This window comes from Triturus cristatus, chromosome 11, assembly GCF_964204655.1.
Source record: "Triturus cristatus chromosome 11, aTriCri1.1, whole genome shotgun sequence".
NCBI lineage: Eukaryota > Metazoa > Chordata > Amphibia > Caudata > Salamandridae > Triturus > Triturus cristatus.
Genome location: NC_140594.1, coordinates 28384684 through 28410346, shown reverse-complemented (window position 1 = coordinate 28410346; position 25663 = coordinate 28384684). Strand labels below are relative to the sequence as shown.

At 51.0% G+C, this 25663-nt stretch overlaps 1 protein-coding gene across 2 annotated transcripts in view; it reads right to left on the bottom strand.

Moving 5' to 3' along the window:
• Window positions 1-25663, bottom strand: part of PIWIL1 (piwi like RNA-mediated gene silencing 1) — a 1168338-nt gene that overhangs the window by 126778 nt on the left and 1015897 nt on the right. For both annotated transcript variants that reach the window (XM_085633654.1, XM_085633653.1), the window contains exon 18: window positions 9249-9402. In XM_085633654.1, the coding sequence (XP_085489780.1) occupies window positions 9249-9402 (154 nt within the window). The remainder of the gene's footprint in view (window positions 1-9248; window positions 9403-25663) is intronic.

Sequence of the window (25663 nt, the reverse complement as noted above, 5' to 3'; positions counted from 1 at the left end):
GGAGGCAAGTCAAATGGCATCAACTGTCGCCGCTCAATCTCCACGCATGGAGGTGGAGGCTGGGCAGGTTCGGGTGGAGGACCGTCCCCTGCTGCTGCGACAGAAGATCCTCCCGAAGGGGCAGACGTATCGGAGGATCGGTCAACATACTGAGTAGCTCAGGATACCAGTACCTTCGTGCCCAATCCGGAGCCACCAAGATGACTTGGGCCCGGTCGTGCCTGATCTTCTTCAGCACTCTGGGCAGAAGTGGTATAGGCGGAAAGGCGTACAACAGACCGCAACTCCACTCGTGACGAAAAGCGTCGCCGAGCGAGTGCCGCCTTGGAAATTCCAACGCGCAGAACTGCTGACATTGCGCGTTCTCTTCGGTGGCGAATAGATCTAACCAAGGCTCTCCCCACTGCTGAAAGAGACCTTGCGCCACTTCGGAGTTCAGACGCCATTCATGATCCATCATGCACCGGCGGCTGAGTTCGTCTGCTCTGGCGTTCAGAGAGCCCGCCAGATGTTGAACCACTAGGGTGACGCCCTGGTGTTCCAGCCACGTCCAGAGGCGCAGAGCCTCCTGACAAAGGGTCCACGACCCCACCCCGCCCTGTTTGTTGCAATACCACATGGCGGTGGTGTTGTCCGTGAACACCTGCACGACACTTCCCCGGACAGAGGGAAGGAAGGCTTTCAGTGCAAGCCGGATCGCTCTCAACTCCAACAGGTTGATGTGGAGACGAGACTCCGCCGGAGACCAGAGGCCTCTGATCTCTGCCTCTCCCATATGGCCACCCCATCCCAGGAGGGACGCATCCGTCACTACGACATGCTCCGGTTGGGGAAGGGAGAGGCTTCTGCCCATGACCCAATCGCGGTCCGTGAGCCACCACTGCAACTGCCGTGCAGTGCCCTCCGAGATCAAGACATGGTCGGACAGGTTGCCGTGATGCTGGGCCCACTGAAACTTCAGGTCCCACTGCAGAGCCCGCATGCGCCGCCTGGCGTGATGCACTAGTAGGATGCAGGAGGCCATCAGCCCCAGAAGCCGCAACACTAGCCTGACCGAAACCCAGGATAGAGGCCGAAAGATGGGAATCAGGGCCTGAATATCCCGGACCCGCTGTTCCGGTGGATAGACCCGGAACTGCGCCGAATCGAGAACTGCTCCGATGAAGAGGAGCTTCTGAGAGGGACTCAGGTGCGACCTCGGCACGTTGATGGAAAATCCCAGCAAATGCAGGAGATCCGCCGTAGTCTGGAGGTGGGAGACGACCGTCTGGGGCGAGCCCGCCTTCAACAACCAGTCGTCGAGATAGGGGAAGACTGGAACCCCTGATCTGCGCAGATGAGCTGCGACCACCGCCATCACTTTCGTGAACAACCGAGGGTAACTGGTGAGGCCGAAGGGGAGCACGGTAAACTGAAAGTGCTCTTGGCCCACCGTGAACCGCAGATAACGCCGGTGGGCCGGCAGGACGGGGATGTGGAAATATGCGTCCTGCAAGTCCAACGCTACCATCCAGTCTCCAGGGTCTAGGGCAGCTAAAACCTGAGCCAAAGTTAACATCTTGAACCTCTCCTTCCGGAGGAAGGCATTGACGTTCCAGAGGTCCAAGATAGGGCGTAGGCCCCCTTTGCCCTTCTTGGGAACCAGAAAGTAGTGGGAATAACAACCACGATTTACTTCTGGGATCGGAACTCGCTCGACGGGCCCCCTTGGCCAAGAGGGCCGAAACTTCCTCGTGGAGAAGATTCAAATGATCCCCCGAGATACGGTGGTGCTGCGTTGGCATGGCTGGAGGGGTCGTCTCGAAGGGGAGGGAGTAGCCCCTTCGGACGATTTGCAGCACCCACCTGTCCGATGTGATGGACCGCCAGTGGAGGAGGTGATGGCGAACTCTGCTGCCCACTGGCGTGGAATGGGCCTGAAAGCTCGGACTAGGAAGGCTTTGAGGCGGATGCTGCCGGGGTGGATGTGGGCTGACCTCGTCGACCTCCAGATCCGCCTCGGCGGAAACCACGTCCGCGCGCAGGTTGGTTCTGCGGCTGGTGGCTAGGCGTACGTGAGGAGGCACCCCTTCCCTGGCCACGAAAGGGGCGAAAGGCGGAAGTTTGCGACCGCGGGGCCGAGAGGCCCAAGGACTTGGCCGTAGCCCGGGAGTCCTTAAAGCGGTTCAGCGCACTGTCCGCTTTCTCGCAAAAAAGGCGAGTGCCATCAAAGGGCATGTCCATGAGAGTGCTCTGGACATCACCCGAAAATGACGTGGACCGCAGCCAGGCGTGACATCTAAGCGCCACTGTGGTAGAAATGGCCCTACCCAGCGAGTCCGTGGTGTCAAGCCCACATCGTATAGCATGTCGCGCGGCATCCCTCCCATCGGCCAGAGCCTGGGTAAGTCGTGTCCGGACCTCCTCCGGACACAGGGGCAGCGCGTCCTCCACTGCATCCCACAGAGAGTGGGAATAACGGTCCAAGAGACAAGCGGTGTTCAAAGACCGCAGGCCCAAACTAAGGGAGGAGAACAGCTTCTTGCCAAACTGTTCTAGTCTCTTGGAATCCCGGTCCGGCGGGGCGGTCGGGAAAGAGGATTGGGAGGTGGAGGCCTGGATAACCAGGCTCTCAGGGGTAGGGTGTTGGGACAGAAAACTGGGGTCGCCCGGAGCAGGGCGGTGGCGCCTGGCGACGTTCCAGTCTACAGGAGGGACTGTGGAGGGCTTGGACCAGGTGCCCTGCAGAACGTCAATGAGGGCCTCATTGAATTGCAGCATAGGCTCAGTGGAGCTTGCTGCAGACTGAAGCACCTCAGTGAGGACGTTAGTCCTCACAGCCACGGCAGGCAGCTCGAGCCCAAGGGCTGCGGCCGCCTTGCGCAGCACCACAGAGAAAGCAGCGCCCTCCTCCGAAGCCACAGTCGGAGGAGAGACGAATCCAGTGTCTGGAGAGGTATCCAGACCACTGGCCTCCCCCAGTTCATCTGCCCAGTCCTGTGACAATTGAGCCTGAGCGGCCATAGGATCCTCGGATCCCTCCCAGTTGTCCCCATCATCCGATTCCTGGTATACAGGAGGAAGGTACGGAGCCGGACGGTAGACAAAGTGTGTCTCTAGCGGCACCGAACGCGGCGTCCATCGACGCCGTAGCGGCGCCGGGTCCGGAGTGGGACTGAACTGGGGCCCGACGTCGAGCGGAGTCGGCGTGACGAGGTCGACCGGCGTCGGCAGGGACTCGGGAACGGGTCCCTCGGGCGCTTGCGGCGTCGAGGCCGGAGCCACCAACGGCGCCGGAGCCACCGGCAGCCCTGTCGGGTCCGCGGGGCCCGAAGGTGCGCCAGCGGGCGCCGCCAGGCTCCCCATGGCCGAGTGGAAGGCACTGACCTCCGCCGGCGTCGCGTCAGTCCCAGGGACCGGCGGGTATGGGGACGTGCGCGGCGCCTGTGGCTCCGCCGGAGCCGCGGGGGTGGAACCACCCTGACCCTCGGCCGAGTCGCGCGACCGGCGAGGGGAGTCCGAAGAGCGGTGTCGCCTCTTGGAATGCTTCGACTTACCCGAAGACTTGGATCCCGACGACCGATGGTGACGTCGGCTGCGGCTCCGCGACCGATCCTTGGACCTCCTCCTGGACCGGGATCGAGCGGCGCGCGGAGCCGAGTGGCGGATCTCGAGAAGCTTACGGGACCGCTCCCGTCTAGCCTTCGAGGTCAGGGCCTTGCAGTCGGAACACGACTCCGCGTCGTGGTCGAGGCCCAAGCAGTAAAGGCACCGGCGGTGATGGTCCGTAACCGACATCAGGCGGCTACAGTCAGCACAGGCTTTAAAACCAGGCATCCTACCGGCACCGGAGTCGATTGACAAGATCAAGAAAGATCGAAAAAGTTAGTCAAAAAGTGACTAAAGGGGTAGCTCTCCCGGATCTGCGCTTACTGGCGCGGAAAAAAGAAGAACTGACGTCAGCGCGCGAGGGCGGCGTCTAAGTAATCCGACGACGTCATTCCGGCGCACGACGCAGACGACGGACGCGGAGCCGCAGACGACGCCTAGCGACGCGCAAGGGGTATTGCTGACGAAAAATCTTCCGGATCCAGCCTGACACCTGGGGATATTCTAAGGTGAGGAATCTAACGTGTTTCTTTCAGATGCAGGGGCTCCGAAGAGCTCGCCGCCGGTTGAAGCACCTTAGTCAGGAGGTTAGTCCTGACTGCCACCGTAGGAAGCTCGAAGTTGAGAGCCTTGGCCGCACTACCCAACACCACAGCGAATGACACTCCCTACTCTGTAGCCACGGTAGGAGGAGACAACATGCCAAGGTCGGGTGAAATGCAAAACCACTGGCATCCCCCAGTTCCTCTCTCCAGTCCTGTTCAGACCCTAGCTGGTTGGTTAAAGGGTCAACTGACCCCTCCCAGTCCTCCTCATCTTCCCCTGGATTGCTACTGTGGTTGGAACGGGGCCTCAGAAGTGAATAGGGGCATGAAAACCCCACACCGTGTCCACGTCATGAAGGTGGCTGGGGTTGACGCCGGACGGGTGTGAGAAGTTGGCCTGATGTATGATGTCACTAGTTCTAGTGTACACCTTATATCAGTCCAAATACCCTTATGGTGATTGGTTGTAAAGTCAACCTTATAGACCAGCTATCCTAGTGGTAGCATGGACAAGAGCAGTCTTAGGCTAAACTCTGAATGGCATGTGAAGCCAGCTGTGATACCATATATAATCCCTTGAATACCAAATGAAAGGACACCACAACAGATATATATATAAAATAAAGTGTATTTATTCTAGTCAAACCCTCAGCACTCTTTATGAGATTAGAGGTAAGTACAACAGTCTTATTTAAGCATACATTAAGTCACACAGGTAAGTAATACAGTTAGGCCCTAGGGGCCACGCAAACCATATACTAAGTAAGTGGTATAAGGACCACTGTCACGGAAATAGGATAGGCCTAGGGAATCGCTGGGGCTACACTACACTAGCAACAGTTAGGAAGTGGGAGGCCCACGGGATTCAGGTGCAGAGTGGAAACACTCACGCGTAATGCATATAGTCGATAGAAATAGTACAGTTTAGATATAAACAGTTTAAGGACACTTCTGAAGCAGCTAGAGAGTCGAGACTCGGAAACTAGACCTTAGTATAGTCACTACCCTTGTGAGCACCGAAGTACCCAAGTTACCTAGCCCACGGGCTGCGGGTGCATAGGTGTGAACTTGCGCCGGGTTTCGTCGTGGACTTCTATGGATGCCTGAAGGAAAGTTGCTGACAGGCAGTCAGTGAAGAGTGTCCGGTGGATCCCAAGGCTGGGATCAAGAAGAGAGGAGACCTGCAAGCAGAAGGGACAGAGTCAAGGTCACTAGCCAGTGACCACGTGGAACCAGGAAGGAACCAGGCGATGTCGTGAAGATTGCAGGTGAAGGTGAAGCTTGTCGCTGCAGCCACGAGGACCAGGGAACGTCGAGGACGACCAGGACCAGGAGGCGAGCTGTCCCACGAAGGCTCTTGCTGTCGGCGGCGTCGAAGTTGGACTAGGACTCACCAAGCCTTGGCAAGCGGAACCCACGAAGAACGGAGGACTTGCTTCTGGTGCAGACCAGGAAGGTCTGGGGTGCTTCTCTTTTTCAAAGAAGCGGGAGCCAGTCTGGAGGAGCCAAACCAGCGATGAAGATTACGGGATGCGTCGTCACAAAGGCCACTAGCCAGCGGGCAAGCAACCGGACATACGCGGCAAGCAGGAAAATGCAGAAGGGCCCCACGCAGGACTCGTGGAGTGTGGGGGGCTGATATTCGGTGCAGATGGTGCATGGGGTTAGGGCTTCCTAATCCCCGGTGCACAACTTCGAGGGTGCCTCAGAAGCTGCACTTGAAGATACTAGCCACTTTTCCCAGGTAGCCGGTCCTACGTCTCTCGTCGCCTCCACGGATCTCAGCTCGGCTGTGGATGTGGATCAGGGTCGGACAAGTCTGGAAGTCAAGGCTCTAGTCGGGCTCTGCAGTCGGTCCCTCGTAGAACTTTAGCAAAGCAAAGGGTAGTCTCTTGATGGTGCCTGTTTGCACAGGGTAGCCACTCCTTGGCCACAAGGGAGATTCTTCAGTCTTCTTCTTTCGTCGAATGTCGAAGGTCTAGAGTTTCTGTTCAAGTTGCAGGTTCAGGATAATCTAATCTCCTGGGGCCCAGCTACCACTCTTATCCAAATCTGGGGGGCTGGGTTACCTGCTAGGTCACGCCTTATGGGTGGGACCTGGGAGGGGGGTGGTTACACCCCCTTCCCTTTGTCCAGTTTCGCGCCAGGACTGGGGCTGGAGTGCCCCAGCACCGGTTTGAACTGGACTATGCATGGGACACCTTGTGTGCCCCAGGCATGTCTCATTCCTTTCAGCCCTCCCTGCCCCAATACACTAAAGTCTGTCTGGGGAGGTGCTAGCACCTCCCCAAGCAGGAAACCTATTGTCCAAGCCTCCCTTGCCGGGATCACTCCCAGCAGCAGGAGGTCAGACTCGTGTCTGTGGCAGCAGCATCCATTTTGTGATGCTGAGGCTTTGGTTAGAGTTAAACAGCAAAGTAGGATTTTAACATGTCTCTCCCTCTAGAAGGGAGGAATAATATCCTCATCACCAGAAATGGTATGGGGGTATTATTCCAAAGTGTTAGACACCTTACACGACATGTTTTGATACAGCCAAACCATAGTTACCATAATCGTTTAAGATTATAAGGCACTTTAAGAGTATATGGTAGGCTATATCATAGAACAGCTATAAGGACATGGTTCCGAAAGCTGCAGACAGGCTCAGCTCATGCTAGAGCACCATCTCACATGTTACCAAGCACTCTGCCTCCAGGATTGTTAAGGCCTGCCATAGGAGTGACTGATAGGTACACATGTGTCTATATATAAGGGTAGATATAGGCATACTATATCTAAGCAAGGGGTGATTACACGACTTTGCCCCAGCTGAGTGATCAGCCAGTTGTGTCTGATTGGAAGGCCAGACCAGGGGTGGCATAATACATGCTGCAGCCCCTGGTAGGCCTAGGGTACACCTATGCCCTGGGTACCTAGGGTACACTGTACAGGGTCCAATAAGGTGATCCTTACCAATTGGTTATGTACCTAGGGTACATGGAGTCCATTTTAAAGAGAGAGCAGACAGCCTGAGACCCTGAATGGCAGGATCTCAGGCCAACTAAGTCGAAAAACCAGCTAGACACTAGGCAAAAAGTTGGGGGTAACCATAGTCCGATATCCACCTTCCTACACCGGGGGGCCGACCGGTGTCGGGCACGGCAGTGGTGCCGTTGGAAGCAACGCCAGTGGAGGCGTAATGAGGTCAACCGGCGCCGATCCGGATTCAGGCCTGGATCCAAGGAGGGCCTGCGGCGCCGGAAGCAAAGACTTAGGCCCCTCAACCCAGTCTGCGTGCCCGAAGGCGCGCCGGCGGGGTCTGTGCGCATAACGATGCCATGCATCGCCTCTTAGAACGTACGAAGCTGGGCGGGGGTCGCTTCGGGTCCTGTAAAGGGAGGGAAGCTCGGAGTCGACCCTTCAGGCTCTGCGCGCTGAGCCGCAGGAGTGGCACCACCCACATGCCTCGTCGAGTCAGCTGACCGACGAGGAGAAGGCGAAAAGCGATGATGCTTCTTTGACTTTAAGAAGCTTTTGAGACCGCCCCGGCAAAGCCTTTGGCGTCAACAAATGGCAGTCGGAGCACAATATACAAGATTATCGCTCCCGAGCAAAAGACAATTCAGCCTTCACAAGTATCTGGTCAGTCCAATAAATTACCAAATGCAAAGTGTACTTAAGATAAGTTTGCTTCTTTATTTTCTTTTTTTCTTTTTTGGTTCTTGTCAAAGCTGTAGTTACATTGTACAGGCATTCACAGTAAGTAGTTTGTTGTAGGTAACATCACCAAAAATAGCCAGTAGCCAGCAATCTCTTTCTCTAGTGTGTCCACTTCCATAGCTGTTTTTGTGACTTTACGGTCAGCGTTCTCAATCAGAATATTTGTAAGTCTAAGACTATTATCATTCAATTCCTTTTCCCAAGCCAGAAGTAAATCTGCTTCTAAATCGTCATACGTGGGAAAAATTTGTGCACGCAAACCTCGCGGAACTGTATTCAATTTTGATGATGAGGGTTGCGCCAGCCCACCATTTGGAGATTTCAAATTTTCTAAGCCTCTCCAAACGTGCAAATTTAGTCTTAAGGTCCTCATTGGTTCTAGGGGCTCCTTGAGTCAAAGCTCTGTTGACTGGTAATCCTGCATGAAGGTTTTTAAACAAATCCTCTGCGACCTTCTCACGATCTAGTCTAGAACTAATTATTTATGTAGTATAAGGGACAGTACAGTTGGCATGTAGCAAAAACCCCAAATTAACAATATGTTCAGAAGCGTGGCTAGGTTGCACTTTCCGCAAAACCAATATGTAAGTAACGAGAATTCTCTCAAAAAGTGCTCTAGGGAACGAAATGGCAACGGCCACCCACGTCCCAAACAACCTCTGTGATCAAAAGGCACAGAGTATACACAATATACAAGATTAGCGCTCCCGAGGATAACTTGGGGTCGTGGTCGCACTCCAGGCAAAAGAGGCACACGCGGTGCGGATTTGTCACCGACATCAATCGGGTACAGGAACCACAGGCCTTAAAACCGGGCATCCCTGCTGCACCTGTTTGGAGTCGGAGATTCGAAACAAGACGTCGAGAAAAGTCGAGAAAAACGTAGTCAAAAAATGACTGAGGTACCGCTCTTTCCAGATCTGTGCTGTCTGGCGCGGAAAAAGAAAGAACTGACGGCAGCGCGCGACGGCAGTGTCTAAGTAGCTGCCGCGACGTCATCCCGACGACCACGGAGCCGACCGACACCACCTTCCAAAGCGCAGAGGTACAGCTAAATCCTTCTGGATCCAGTCTGTCGCCTGGGGGTTATTCTAAGGTAAGGAATCTATAACTAACGTGTTTCTTTCAGTTAGTCATATTAGAAGCAAGTCTAAAGACAAATAAACTTTGAAAAAATGTGCTACTGTAGCTGCATTGGTCTCTGTGTACAAGGCCAAGTCTACTATTTTTTTTCAACAATTTCTATAGATATTTTACAAAATGAATGATGAAAATGGAGTACAAAATCACAAAACAGTTAACATTTTTCTGGACCGGTTCTTTGTATGATCCTTCTCTGGAAGCCATACAAAATGAGCCAAACACAACAAATTCATCCAACCAAATACATTTATCAGACTGAGGTACACTTACTTGTAATCATGACCAACAGATTTCAGACAATCCAAGAATTGCGGTACTTCATAGTTTACTAATGTCTTCAGCTGCCCATCTCCAACACCATCACGGTACACAATGATGCGGGCAGGCATTGCATTATTATGGGTGAACCAAGCTCTCAGTGAAGCTTAAAAAAGAACCACCAATAGTTTGAGAACCAGGAAAACATGTAGAAAGATATTTTACATAACTACAGTTCTATGTGGTTGTTTATCTTACATGATTTCATTAGTACGCATCATCAGGAAGGGAATGCTTGGTTGTGAATATTTAACAGTACAGATTGAATATGCTACTTACCAGTATGCATCTGTTCTTGGCATGTAGGGCTGCTGACATTCATATCTGTGCATAGATCGCCGCCTAGTGTTGGGTCCGGATGTTTGCACGTTGTTGTCCTGGAAGAGTCTTCGAAGTATCCTGAGATAGGTGACTCCTCCCCTGGACCACAGTGCGCATGGGCATCCTCTCCATCCTCAGATTGTTTTTCGCCATTGTGGCAGTGATGGAGTAGATACAGAAAGTGATGACCATGCTATACAGTAATTCTGAGAGCTGCAGCTGCTACAGGCGCCGGGGAGGAGGGTGGGCGATATGAATGTCAGTAGCCCTACATGCCAAGAACAGATGCATACTGGTAAGTAGCATATTCAGTTCGAGGCATGTGGGCTGCTGAATTCATATCTGTGCATAGAATACATAGCAGTACCTCCCATTAGCGGCGGCTACCAGTGCCAGCTGCAGCGGTCTGAAAAAGAGTTTTGAGAACAGCCTGTCCTACAGCTGCCTGCTGTTTTGATTGCACATCTACACAATAGTGTTTGGTAAAGGTATGTGTAGTGGACCAGGTGGCTGCTCTACATATATCATGCAAAGGAATGTTTCCCAGGAATGCCATGGAGGCCCCTAACTTACGTGTTGAGTGGGCTCGTGGGGGAATCGTTAATGTGCGTTTAGCTTTTTGATAGCAAATTTGAATACATTTAACGATCCATCTGGCTATACCTGCTTTGGAGATGGCGTTACCTTTGTGGTGTGGGGCAAAGGCAACGAAAAGTTGTTTTGTTTTCCTAAAGACTTTAGTCCTGTCTATATAGTACATGAGGGCTCTCTTTACATCTAGTGTATGGAGTGCTCTTTCTGCGACAGTTTGTGGGTTTTGAAAGAAAACAGGCAGTTCAATGGTTTGATTCATGTGGAACTGCGATATCACCTTGGGCATGAATTTGGGGTTGGTACGTAGTACGACCCTGTTGGCGTGAACCTGTATGAACGGCTCTTGAACGGTTAGTGCCTGGAGTTCACTAACTCTTCTCAAAGAAGTGATTGCTATTAGGAAAGCTACTTTCCAGGTGAGGAATTGAATCTCGCATGAGTGTAGAGGTTCAAAGGGTGGACCCATCAGGCGTGTGAGGACCAAGTTGAGGTTCCACATTGGAGCTGGTGGGTGGCTTGGAGGAATTACTCGTTTGAGTCCTTCCAAGAATGCTTTGATGGCAGGCACTCTGAATAGAGAGAGGTGCTGCCTGGTCTGCAGATAGGCTGATATTGCGGTCAAATGGACACGTATAGAGGTGTACGCCAGATTGCATCGGTATAGGTGTAAGAGGTAACAAATTATGTTTTGGATGGATGCGTCTAGCGGGTTAATGTCATTGTTATTGCAATAAATTACGAACCTTTTCCATTTGGCTGCATAGCAAGCTCTGGTAGTGGGTCTTCTAGCTTCCTTAATGATGTCCATACAGTCAGGTTGCAGGTTTAGGTAGCCAGACTCTAGGACTTCAGGAGCCAGATTGCCAGGTTCAGCTGTTGCGGATCTGGGTGTTGAATCTCTCCATGGTTCTGCGTCAAATGCGCGAGTTTGATCCGCAGTCTTTGATGCGGCACCACGGAAAGTTCGAGAAAGGTGGTGTACCATGTTGGAGCAACTAGGACGAGTGTCAGGGAGTGTTGTCTGAGTTTGCGTGCCACCAGCGGTATCAATGGTGCTGGGGGAAAAGCGTACGCAAATCTGCCGGACCAGTTCATCCATATCGCATTGCCCTGCGGATGTGGGAACCTGGCGGCAAAGCTTTGGCATTTTGCGTTTTCGCTTGTGGCGAATAGGTCTATCTCTGGATGACCCCACTGTTGGAAGTACGGTTGGAGTACTGACGGGTGTAGCTCCCACTCGTGCATCTGGTGGCTGTGTCTGCTGAGCAGATCCGCCATCTGGTTGTCCTTGCCGGGGAGGTGTTCCGCCATGAGGAATATGTTCCTCTGAATGGCCCACTTCCACATGCTCTGAGCCAGATGAGACAACTGTGGAGAGTGTGTTCCTCCCTGCTTCTGTATATAGTACATGGCAGTCATGTTGTCCGTCCGGATCAACACGACTTTGTTGCACAAGTGTACTTTGAACGCTTTCATTGCCAGGAAGATTGCAATCAGTTCTAGAAGGTTGATGTGCATCTTCTTTTGCTGTATTGTCCATAGTCCCTGCACTGTGTAATTGAGTACATGAGCTCCCCATCCCTGGAGAGACGCGTCCGCTGTCAGTATTATTTGTGGAACAGGCTCTTGCAAAGGTTTTGTGGATTCCACCAATGCAGAGAGTTGTATGCCCGACCGCTCACCAACACTAGGTCTTTTAGTTGTCCTTGAGCCTGATTCCATTGACGTGCTAAGCACTCCTGAAGCGGGCGCATATGTAGTCTCGCGTGTGGGACTAAATTTGGCTGAGCTGTGGCTGCCAGAGTGTCTATGGTCACACCTAGGTACTGTTGTACGTGTGCAGGTTGGAGATGTGATTTCGGGTAATTTAGTGAGAAACCCAGACTGTGAAGGAGGTGAATGGTGCGGGACATGTGGCTGGCACATTGCTGGGCTGACTTTGCCTGAACAAGCCAGTCGTCCAGGTAAGGGTAGACGTGTATGTGTTGCCTCCGTAGATGTGCAGCCACAGTAGCTAGGCACTTTGTGAAAACTCTGGGTGCTGTTGTCACGCCGAAGGGAAGGACTTTGAATTGGTAGTGCTGCCCCTGAATAGTGAACCTGAGATATTTTCTGTGTGAGGGGTGAATGGGTATGTGGAAATACGCATCTTTGAGGTCCAGTGTGGCCAGGAAGTCTCCCCGTTTGAGCAGCGGGAGGACTTGTTGTAGGGTGAGCATGTGGAAATGCTCTGAGAGAATGTATCGGTTGAGGGGTCTCAGGTCTAGTATAGGTCTGAGTGACCCGTCCTTCTTTGGGATTAAAAAGTACAGGGAGTACACCCCTGTACCTTGCTCGCGGACGGGCACGACCTCTATTGCGCCCTTTTCCAGCATACTTCGCACTTCCTGCTGTAATAGCGCTAAGTGCTCTGAGGACATAGGACGGTGTTTTGGTGGTATGGTGGGTGGAGTGGAGGTTAATTCTAGGCAGTAACCGTGTTTGATAATATCTTTGACCCACCTGTCCGTGGTGATGGAGTTCCACGTGGACAGGAACCTTTGTAGCCTTCCCCCGACAGGTGTTGTGTGGTCGGGAGGAAGGGAGAGGGCGTCACTGTTTGTTCTTGGGGGAGGACCTGGTATTGCCGTATCCGCGTCCTCAACCCCTTTGTGCTGGAGCCACGATATCCACCCCGGGTGTTTTTATCGTAAGTACTCTGTGTGTTGCCCTTGTTGAAGGTTTGCTGTGACCCCTGTCCTCTACCTGCTCCTCTATTATTGGGGCGACGCAAGGAGCCACTCCGAAAGGACTGTGTTTGGAGAGCCCCCATGGACTTTGCAGTGTCTGTGTCCTTTTTAATGTTTTCTAGGGTGGTGTCAACCTCTGGTCCGAACAAGTAGTCGGGGTTGACCGGCTGATTGAGGATGTTATTTTGAACCTCAGGTTTGAATCCGGAGATTCGTAGCCAGGCGTGTCGTCGTAACATGACGCTGGTATTTATGGCTCTAGCAGCTGTATCTGCGGCATCCAGTGCACACTTAATGGATGCGTTTGTGAGGAGTTGTCCCTCCCTGATGAGGATCTCCGCTCCCGCTTTGTATTGGTCAGGGAGATGTTGGAGTAGGGTTTCCAATGTGTCATAGTGGGCGCGATCGTAGCGAGCTAGGAGCGCCTGGGTATTGGCAATACGCCATATATTAGCTGCCTGTGCTGCAACCCGTTTGCCAGAGGTCTCTAGCACCTTGGACTCCTTTTCCGGGGGAGGAGCTTCGCCGGTAGTCTGTGAGTGCCCCCTTTTGCGAGCATTGGCGACTACAATGGAATCTAGAGGCAACTGTCCTCTAATGTATGTAGGGTCCACAGGCGCCGACCTATATTTTTTGTCGATCCTGGGGTTTATTACTCTTGCCCTAGTGGGTTCTGAAAATGTCCTTTGCTGGTTTAAGGACACCTTTCAGCATGGGTAGAGTTTTGATATTCCTTTCTGAGGATGCGAAAGTATCCATTAGAAAATCGTCCTCTATGGTGTCAGAGTGGAGTTGAACACCATGATTGGCCGCAGCACGTTCAATGAGGGCGTTGAACGCGGCAGTGTCCTCTGTGGGGGACGTTTTAGCGCCATATAGCTGCGTGTCCTGTGTATCCATAGGCGCACCCGGGTCTACAGGGTCATCCCAAGCCTGGTCAGGGTCCTGTTGGCCTTTAGGGTCCATCTCTCTGGGGTAGGGGACATCGTCACCCATGTAGTCCTCGAAAGCATCGGTTTCGGAGGGTGTCGGAGAGAAGGGCTGTGGATCTAGGTAAGAGGTATGGAGACGTTCGTAAAGAACTGGTTCCGAGTGCGATGGCAGCTTTTTCTTTAACGGGATCCGGTAGGAGTCCAAAGGCTGCTCGGAAGAAATTCTCCGCTTCTGGAGCATAAGTCTGCCGGTGTCGGCATCGATGATGTGGGACGGCGACGTCTCCGTAGGAGAACGTTCAGCAGGTGTGATCCTAGTTTGGATCACACGTGTCCTGATTTCAAATGATTTGGATGCCGTGGATGGTGGCAGTCCAAAAGTGATGTTGGGTATTGCTGGAGAAGCTTTTGGAGCTTTCTTCGGCTCGGAGCCCGACCGGTCCTGGAGGGTTGCCTTTTCTTTGATGCGTTGCAAGGACGCTGCAACTTGTCGAACCTGGAACGTCGGCGGTTCTTTGGCGCCGAGCGGTTCTGCAGAGGCAGGCGTGGACTTCTTCGGGGCCACGGGGTCATCGAGTCGAGGAGAGGTAGTAACTGTCGAGGACGTCGATGATTGGTCCTTCGGTGCCGCTTTCGGAGCGATGTGCGACGCAGCGGCCATTTTGACCTTTGTGGCCGGAGCCGAGTGTTTCGGTGCCGGGGGCCGAGGCAGCTTGGCGGTACCGATGGCCTTTTTCCGTGTGTCGGCGCCGACGTCGGCTGCTGCGAGTTCGGCAACGAAGTCCCGTTTGGTGCGGTCGGTGTCGACGGGTTTGGCTGGCGTCGAAGGTGTAGAGGGCTTCGATCCGACCAGTGTCACTTTCAGTTTCGGTTTCTGTGTAACCGATACGACTTTCGGTTTCGTTCTCGAGGAAGGGAAACCAGTCAATTTGGGCACTAATGGCTGTCTTTGAATGTCCGAGGCCGGGCCAGATGGCGGGGCCGAAGAACTGCGGGATAGGTCTTGGGTAAGGCCCGAAGGCGATCCCTCGACCGGAGCCATTGACTGACGCACTGGGGCATCCTCCGTTTGCACGGGTAGGCCTTGCTCGTCACCGGAGCTACTTTCTTCGGCCCCTAAGGCCTCATCGTAGTCTCCTACCTCGGTGTCGGCTTCTTCTCTGTGAAAGAGTTGTTCTTCGACGTCTTCCGATCCGGAATCGTGTTCGGAAGCAGGGCTTGAGGGTAGGTTCTCCGCGCCTTCCACATCTTCGTCCTCGGCGCTGAAGATGTTGGTCGGGGCCGGTGCCGCTTGCTGCGCTTCAAGTCTCGCCGCTCGTCGATTCCGAAGAGTCTTCTTGGATCGGAATCGGGCACAGGCCATACATGTGGACTCGTGATCGGTGAAAGGCATTTGTTGCACACCGGGTGGACGTCGACATGGGGATATTTCGCATTGCAAACAGGACACCGCTTGAATGGTGTCCTCGATTCCATCGTCGATGTCGGGTCGATGGTCGGATACGATGCGAAAAAGTTGTTGCTGAAGTCAGTAAACTAACAAGTAACTGTCGATACCGATCGGGAACAGTACCGACGCGAACTAAAGGCCTTTTGGCCTGAAAAAAGTTTTTCCTAACTTGAGTCAAGATAAGCACATCCGAACCCAATGGCGGAAAAAAACAATCTGAGGATGGAGAGGATGCCCATGCGCACTGTGGTCCAGGGGAGGAGTAACCTATCTCAGGATACTTCGAAGACTCTTCCAGGACAACAACGTGCAAACATCCGGACCCAACACTAGGCGGCGATCTATGCACAGATATGAATTCAGCAGCCCACATGCCTCGAACAATGAGAAACTGTTGTTTACATTAGGTATCAATATTTCTGGTGAAATACAATTTCTCTGTATATTCCTCATGAGTACTCCTTCAAGGCTTTAGGTTGTACTAGACCGTTTTCACTGGCAATAACTTCCAAGAACAGGAAGATGTAGCGCAGGTGGTTGTCTAAGTATATCATGCCACCACCAGGCAGACCAATCGTCTCTGGCATCGGATCAGTTTTAGAACCTTTGTCCCAATTTTGCGATTGGTTCCTACGGCCCATTGTCAAGGAAACACAATCATACCTTAAGGACACAAAAGACGTCCTATGCCTCCTAAGAGACCTGGAGATTGATACCACAAGTGACTGGCTTATAACCATGGACATTGAAGCCCTGTACACCAGCATTCCGCAACGACGAACATTGGAGGTGGTAGAAAACATCATCTTAAACAGGGAGTGGGATTATGTTACCCCCCAACATTTTATCATGGAATGTGCAGAGCTGGCACTCACAGAAAACTTCTTCGAATTCGAACAGGTCATTTACCACCAAATAACAGGCACTTCGATGGGGAGCACATTTGCTCCCAGCCTGGCCTGTATGTATGTCCAACAGTTTGAAGATGATTTCATCAATAATGCAGCCAATCCATTCAGAAATCACATAAAGATCTGGAAACGTTACATAGATGACGTCTTGATTGTATGGAATGGAACACAAGAGAACGCCACGGCCTTCGTCCAGTGGGTGAATCGTCAAGATAGCCATCTAAAATTCACTCACACTATCAAGAAGAACCACGCCATCTTCTTGGATCTAGACATAACACTCACAAGTGAGGGGATCATAACTAAAGTTCATAACAAACCCACCGACAAAAATAGCTTACTCCTCTATGAGAGCTACCATCCTAAAGCCCTAAAACAGAACTTACCAGTGGGCCAGTTCCTCCGTATTAGGAGAAACTGCTCCGAGAAAGAGACTTACACTGAACAAGCGGAACAACTTGAGAAAAAACTGGTTGAACGCCATTATCCGAGGAAGCTAGTGAAAAAAGCTAACAAAAGAGCCAGAAACAACCCAAGGGAGGCGCTTCTGGAAAACGTGGAAAAGGAGAAAACCAACAGACCGGTCTGCGTCACTACTTTCACCCCAATCTCAAATTCAGTCCAGAAGATCATCCAAAAAAGATGGCACATACTTAACAGCACAGGAAAACATTGGGAACCACCACTGTTCGCGTACAAACGGAATAAGAATCTCAGAGACGAACTAGTACATGCCCAGATGAACACACATGAGAATACAGACCAACTAAGACTCTGGGATCAGCCACCAGTGGTTGGCCATTTTTCTTGTGGCGGTTGCCAGTCGTGCAATCTTACTAAGAACACTAAATCAGTGGACATTGGAACCAACAGACCGTGGCAACTGAAATCTTTTAGCAACTGCAACACGGATAATGTGATATATCTACTGACATGCCCTTGCCAACTTCAATATGTAGGAATGACTACGAGGAAAGTGAGAATTCGTATCAATGAGCACCGCAGCACAATCAGGTGCAAAAAAACTAACACCAAGCTAACACGACACTTTACTGAGAAAAATCACACAGATACAGACCTACAGTGGACTATCCTAGAGGTGATGAAGAAAACGAAGTTTGACCTCACGAGGGCTCTTCATGTGAGGGAACAACGTTGGGTGTACCGCCTACGCTCTCATGAGAGAGGTCTCAATGATGACATCCCTTGGCTGCAGCTAACTAATTGAAGCAAGGAGATAATACTGACAGTAGAACTACTATATGCAATGTTTCTCCTCATTCTCCGTGCGCCCCAATACTAACATTCTCTATATTTACCTAATACACAAAATGACCCTACAATTAATAGCCATTATGCAAACTTTTTCTGCATGCCTATAACGTGCCCCCTCCCCCACAACTATCATTTTTTTGAACAGGGATTTGGGAGTTTTGTGAATTTATCCTCTTTTTTAAAAAACTATTGCTTTATACATGCGCTATTTTGTTCAATTTAATGAGGGCATGTAAAAAGATGTTAAAGGATTATGCATCTTGCACATGTTTACTGCATGCCACCTTACGGGCCATTTTTTTTTTTTTTTTTCATTTTTTCCCCCGTTTTTTCCGCCTTTTCATTCTGGGAATCGGGGAACTTGTCTTTACAGCAGTGCTGTACACATGGACTACCAGGGTATTTCGACCTTTCTTTTGGCGTAAGGTTTTTAAGATAATGCATCTCCGTTTTAATTAAATATGATTGCAGAGCATTATATATCTTTGGTTCAATCTGATGCGGTCACCGTCACAGAGCAAATCCCCTTTTTTCCGAATCAACACCAGCCAGGTTGCAGCACGCCCTAACAACGGCGTCTTCCGACCACGGCTTCCTCATTGGACGGAATATACACACCCCCGGGCTCTTCAATGAGCCTACGTCACCGCCTATTACAATGCGCCTACCTCTCGATAAAACAAACCAGGCTTCAGCGCGCACTCAGAACGGCAATCTCCCCGCATCCGATTGGACGCTACACACACACCCCTCAGCTCGCTACCAATGAGCTCCCCCGTCTTTTTTACACGCGCACTCCACCATTCGGACTCCAGGCGCGGTGCCCTCTAGACACCGGGAACCCAGCACCTGTTTCAGACCCCGATCTAATTAATTCAATCTGACAGCGCATTTAAGGCGGCGCCCGCTATCTCCAGTCCTCGTTACCGGGAGGCTGGAGCGGACGCGTAGGACACAGGCATATTCTGCCACTTGTTACAGTAAGGGTGTGAATGATGTGAATGATGTGAATGACGAAACGGCATGCGTGTGTATCATTACCTTGGTATTATTACCTTGCTATTTATAAGCTGGCTTTCTTTCAGTGTCCGTTTCAAGATGATATGGGACTCGCTTGCATTGTGAACTATCATTATGTCTGTGTGACGATACCATCCTTTGTTAACATTAAGTAAGCACTAGGCTGAGTGTTTTCTTCCTACAGAATTAACATAACAGTGGATCTCCACAAGCCAACGAATGCCATAAGACGGTGTGGGATTCGCTTGCATTGCATTGTTGAACCATCATTATGTCTGTGTGACGATACCATCTATTTTTAAACATGGATTAAGTACTAGGCTGTGTGTTTTCTTCCTACAGAAGTAAAATAACAGTGGATCTCCACAAGTCCCTCCCTCCCCCCTTGGAACAAGTTGCCCAACCGATTAGGGTAAGTTTGGTAGCAGTAATCACTGCTCCCAGGCTGCAATTGCTCACAATAAGTGTACACAAATAGAGTGTCACAGAGTCACAAAACACTATTTTTCACCCTTAGAGTTCAATGCATGCATTGTTTTCTCTTTTTCCCTTTCGTTTACAGGTACGTTCGCATCAATAAGTTCTAAATAAATTTTGCTTTTTACCTTGTTTTATAGGCTTCACCCCTGGAAGCACCATATGAAGTGAAGTGTGGCCTTTGCCACACTCACGCTGTGGTAGTATCTTACCAACACATGGTAAGAACGGAGCCCTCACCTATACTTTGGTCCTGAAGAATGCCGCGGACCCGACAGGGCCTTTTTTGGCAGAAACATGTTGACCACACATAGGACGGTTAGGGGACATTAAAACCCTATATACCGTCACACATATTTTTAATATCATATAGTTGTCATTCACATTAAAATCACTTCTGACCACTATAATGATTTTTAACCTCACTCACAATCTCACGGGCCCCCACTTAACCATTTAGCAAGTGCATCCTTGTCGTCAAGTGTATGCCCGCCCTCTATCAAACGAAGGTTTTAGAGGGCGAGGACTGGTCAATGATGAAGCATGACACCAGGTGGTGTGTGAGACCAGTCCATAACTTTTTGTGAGATGCCCACACTTACGACGTTCCTGTAACTCGTTTTGGGTTATCACACTAGGAGCGGCTTCTTGTGGTAAACAATAAGTATATGATGCACACTTATTTGAGTAATACACCTTGCACTAATCCAGCCACACCTTATGGTGATTTTAGTGGTCTTTCATAACCATAGAAAGCTCTTGAAGCGGTAGCTGTGGAGAGTAGCCTTCAGGCTTATCTTGACAGAGTATTCAGGAGCTTGTTTTACCAGTTTAATCAGGTAGTGTAGGTTAAATTAAAAAGGACCACACTGTAGATATAACATGTCTATTTATTACAAAACACTCATTAACGCAAAGGTATCTCAAGAGAAATACACAATACTTCCATTGCAAATAGGTAAGCAAGCACAAAATAGAGTGGTCTCAAGGGGCAGACCAAACCATATACTAAAAAAAGTGGAAAGCAAACTGCAACTGAAGTCGGAATTTGGGCCAGGAGTCTCAGAGCAGCTGGGGGATACAAGGAACCACCAAAGGTAAGCACCCAGAAACCCTACGGAGGCTGTGTGCAGAGTGGAAACACCGCTGCATGTTCAATAGATGTCAACGGGGAAGTCCCTGATGCAATTTTTAAGAAGGGCCCTTCCCAGTGGACACTGAAGTAACCGGGTGGAAGACAGAAGGTTGGAGAGTCACCCCACCCGAGGATACCCCAGGAACAAGGATACCTACACCAGGGAAGCCAGGTGCATAGGTGCGACATGACATCAGAAACCGCCGTTGGCCACAATGGATAACTTTGAAGATGGCACTGGTTAAGACTGTGCAAGAGTCCGGTGGAATCCAAGGGTGGATTCTTGAAGTGAAGAACCTGTAAGCTGAGGGGACAGTTTATGTCACTCGGAGGTGACAAGGAAGCACAGAAGATCAATGCCTACAGATGTCAGGCAGTTCAGAAGTGTTGACAGCCACCTTGTCGCTGCAGCTGTGAAGACCTGTTGACGGCTGAGGAAGACCAGGAGAATTAACACCAGGAGAACTAAGAGGGAGCAATGTAGGGACCAGCAAGGTCGAAGGGACTCACCACAAATCACCAGAGTCAGAGCAGCCCCCGAGCAAGCAGGGGAGCCCACTGGAGCAGAAGACAACCTTCAAGAAGACCCACAGGCTGAAGGCACAGGAGCGATAGGAGGGCCACCAGCAGCTCACCCAAAGGAAGGCCCACAGTGCAGGGGATGCAGTGAGGATGCTGTACTTGGCAGTAACAGATGCTGGAGGCTGGCCCTTTTTGTAGCCCGAAGATCTATGGAGCACGGAGACAACAAGCCATGGCAACGGCAAGTTGATGTGGTGCACAGCGTTTTGGTCTAAGCTGTTCCGACAAGGTATATTAGCCTCAAAATTCCAGAGAGGATAGGTCAGGCTTGGGGGATTTGCAGACCATCCACCTGTTTTGCTGAGCCTTTCGAAGTATATGGGATGTCAGGAGTACCAGACTGGTTAGCTTTGTTGCGGTGCCTTGTAGCGGAGTGACTCCTTCACTCCAAGGGCGATTACTTTGGGTATCCTTGTGACCCACAGGCGTGGTGAAAATCCTGGAAGAAGCACAGACGAAGACTGCTTGCAAAAATCGAGACCAGGAGTCCAAATGGTCGAACAGCGACGTGATTTCAGACTTGAGTCTTACCCCAAGACAAATCTAAGGAAACACCTACAGGTAAGCCTTAAAGTACCCTAGGGGAAAGGGTTGGAACAACTCAAGGGTCCCGCCTTATGGGTGTGGGGGTGCGCTGCAGAGAGGAAGATACTCATGTCATTTGTGCAGTTTCGCGCCAGAGCGGGAGCCAAGGTCTCACAGAACTGATTTAAACTGGAGTATGCAAGGAGGGCACCAAATGTGCCCTTCAAAGCAGTCTGGTGGCGCTGGTAAGCACCCCCACCACAGCAAAATACACTGATTTGTGGTCCTACCTCCCTAAGACAGGAAACCTATTGTTCCACCTTCTCCTGCTCGAGTTTGGCATAGCAGCAGAAAGGCAGAATCGTGTCTCACTGGTATAAAAATAAACTCTAGATGGACTGGAAGCAAGCTGAAACAGCTGTATAGAGATGCAGCGCTGTGACTCTGCCTGGAGGGACGGAAGCAGAGTTGAACTGTGTGACCTTAAATCGTCCTAAGGTGCGATTTGCCTAGAGTTGAAGTGAATCAGAGAGAGAGGACCTGAGAGAGAGAGTGAAGCGGAGCTGCAGGACCTCCGAACTATCGGATCTCCAGACTACGATAGGACAGGAGGCAGTGGACACCGTCGTAGCCGTAAGCCATAGCTTAGCTTCAAGTCATCGATCCCAAATGGGGCAGACGAGTTGCAGTAAGTGGTGAAGCACAGCACAAACACCCGCCCAGAAAGAGAGGGAGGGGCGGCGGGGCAGGGATCGGTAGGTGGAAGGCGTGCGGCAGCTGTCGCTAGCTGCCGCTAAGTGTGATCCCTTACGAAACCCGGGGAGGCAGCCTGGCTACGCTGGATGTGGCTTGTGGGTGTTCCTTGGTGCGCCCCGCTCACCGTCTTGTCTGGTTTACTGGCTGGTCATCCTTCCCTGGCAAGTTCACCCCCTTAGAGCCTTGGCTCCGGTACCACTGGTCCACAATTCCACGTCCCAGTGGTCACTTCAGCCCTGCTCCTCAGACCAGTTGGATGGGTTGGGCCTTCTTGGACTTGTCCCTCTCCCTCTGCGGCACCATTGTTGAGTGAGAGGTAGTGTGCCGGAGTCCAGAGGAGGAGTAGGGTTGCCTGGCCTCGCTGGAGACCAGAGTGGGGGCCCGACCAGATAGAGGGGGGGGGGGGGGGGGGGGGGGGGGGAGATGGTCTTGGGCAGATGGGACTCAAAGGAATGAGATCTGGCAGAACAAGGCACCTCAAAGCAAAAAAAGCCTAGGTCAAGAGCATTTGGGCATGCTGACAACACGGCTGCCTTCCCCAAACAAACTATGGATATGTCCATTTTGTATACATTATTTTCTCCCACACATGCTCCTGTACTCACTGGCACAAGTACTCAGGAGCACGGCTCTATTTACTTGCATGCTCCTTCCTTGTTAAACTATTTTTTTCAAACACCAGGAGTGGCTAAGGGCTCATCCAATATCCCTGGCCCAGTAGCACCAAAGGGAAGTTCACAGCAGATAAAAACAAAGTCTACAGTCCATTCACCGCAAATTAGAGAACTGGGGCCCTGGAGGTTGGATCTAGCGGCAGCCCAGTCGTATCGATGGAGCCTCAACCCTCGCAACCTGTGCCTTAGGATTGTCATTAAGAAATGTGTTACTTACCTGTAACTGCAGTTATCCAGCATTGGTATCTTTCATGGATTCACATGGTTGAATCATTCCCCGACGTCGAGATGGGAGTCCCCGGTACATTTATAATGGTAATGGTCCATTACACATAGAAGGTAACAGGCCTAAGGTCTTGCATTTAGTAACATATCTGAGTCCTTTTTTAAACAAGCATTTGCAAAGCAATAGGTCTCGCATGTGCGAGAGTTAGAGCTATTGGGGTTGTAAATGAGAATGTATTTTACCTATGTATTTTGGTTTGGAGTGCTGTGGCCTTTGGGACCTTATAAGTGTTTAGCAATGCCAGGGGCTGTGGGAAGGGGGAGGGGGCTGTGGCGCATAGGGGAGCCACTGTTGTGCCAGTCCTTCACAGACCTCTGCCTGGTGAGGAGTGAAGATCCCCCCCTCCCCCCTTTTACTGTAATCAACTTGGGGATGGGGTGAAGGGCAGACGTATGTGAAAGGAAGATGGGTAGAGGGCACAATGAGAGGGTTAGGTGGGATGAGGGGGTGACAAGAGGAATAGGGGCGCAGAGAGGGTTGGGCGAGTACACGGAAGGAACAGAAAGGGGGGACACTGATACAAGCACTGTGAAGAGAGAGAAAAATGAACGAGAAAACACATGAACCCAAGGAGGGTCACAGGAGGAAGAGAGAAGAGACTGGGGTGAGAGGAAGAGTGTGACTGAGTGACATCGTGTGCACATGCCTAGGTGCCTTGAAGCCAGTATCAGCATAGTGCTTGGTTACTAGCGCTCTCCTTGATGGCGGCAGTGTGTTGAGCAGCTGTTATTACTGCAAGGCGCTGTTCATACCATGGGGCCTGTGTGAGGGTGCTACGAAGGCTGCCATTCATACAGTATATGACTGTCACTGATAGGGGGAAGAGAGTGTTAGGAGGGTTGAGGGGGTGAGGATTGGGTGACAAACTGTGCTGTCAACATTTTGGACGCAAAGTATTGTGAAAAACTAGCAAGCAGGTCAGAAAAAGAAAAAGCCACCATTGCAGAGATAGAAGTTTGGGCAGGACATGCTGCATCGCTTCCCACCTAATAGGTGCAGCTTCACGGGCCAGTCCGTCCGGACTCCCTGGTTAGATATGTCCCAGCTTGCACTTGTGCAGGTACGCAACGGAGGGTGCCCCAGCACAGTCAGGAGGTGCACCGCTCTCTGTGGCACGGACTCCCCTCGCTTTGGGAAGGACCTAGTCAGTAAGGGAGGCAGAGCGGCGACCACAATGGCTCTGATATGCATCGCACCATCATAGGGGGAAGGAGAACGTTTCTGCGAGGGGAAGATACTCAAATTTCAAAATCAACCTTAAAATTGATTATGTACACAGATTAGGATACAATAAGCAGGCAGTGGAAGTTGCCCCTTGTCGGTGCGGATGCGGCTGCGCATGGCAGGGGCGCTTGGGGTCTTCTGAACATGGAGACTGGGGAACTGTTGTGCCGCACTGCCCAGTAGACGCTACAATAATATTTTAAGAGTGCACATGATGAATATATGAAGCCGTAGAAGCAGCGCGGCATCCGTGGGTAAACAAAGTAACGCGGCCGACATTAAGTGAAAGCGCACAACACAAAGTAACATGGCCGACATTACATAAGAGCGCAGAACGGAGGGCTCCTCTGCAGGTCATTGCCATAGGGGTAATGCAAGAAAGAAAGTGCTTAGCGGCTAATTAAAATACACCCTGTAACGCTGCAAGTAAAAGATCCAGTCGGGATGGGCGGGGCCAAAAGGAGACAGGGCGGTAACAAGGAGGGACCTAAATGCCTCACTTACAATGGAAAGCCAGCGTTTAGCATGAACGATGACGCAAGCCTAAGAAAAGAAGGGGTGGAGCCTACACTCCACTTCTGAAATCTAATCGATTACAAGAAGCCTCGCAGAGCGAGCAACGCATGCGCGCTGCAACGCTAGGCAAGACCTAAAAAGGACCAAACTAAAGAGAACAACCAATCAGCTGACACCACCCTCTAGGACCCTCTTGGAAGGAGTGCCAGTCCCTCAGATTTTCATAAGCACCATGCGTATCCAGAGGTACAACTGAGCATTAAGTGAGGCCTAAGGGAGGCGGGCGGGGCGCATGTGAATCTATGAAGGATACCAATAGGGGATAACTGCAGTTAAAGGTAAGTAACTCACTTCTTATCCAGTATTAGTCTATCTTTCTTAGATTCACATGATTGAATCAGACTAAAAAGCAGTAAGAGCACATTGTCATATACATAAACCATACATATACGAATATTCAACTATTTCATGAGAATGAAATATAAAAGCATGCATACAGACAAATGTAAATATGCATATAAATACGACAAATAGTTTCTAATATTGGTATTTAGAGAGAAAACAGAGAAATGCACATTAGAAAGGTTGGTGATAGATAAATGTTTCTTACAGATATATCGTTACCGAAGGTAAGTAACTTGTTCATCTGAAAGAAACAGTGATAGATTCCTTACCTTACAATAGATACCCCAGCAATACCAACCCCGGTGGTGAGTCTGCGAACCAAGATCACACCAGAAAGTCTTGGAGAACAGAACGGCCAAAAAAGCTGTCTCTCCGGACTTGGCTGTCCAGGCAGTAGTGCTTAGTAAAAGTGTGCAGCGAGGCCCACGTAGCCGCCTGACAGATTTCTTGCAGGGGGACACCACGTCCCAATGCTGTTGTGGCTGCAGTCGCCATGGTGGAAGAGGTGCACAGCCTAGACGGACCTTCCTTTTTAACCAGAGAATAACAGGCTTT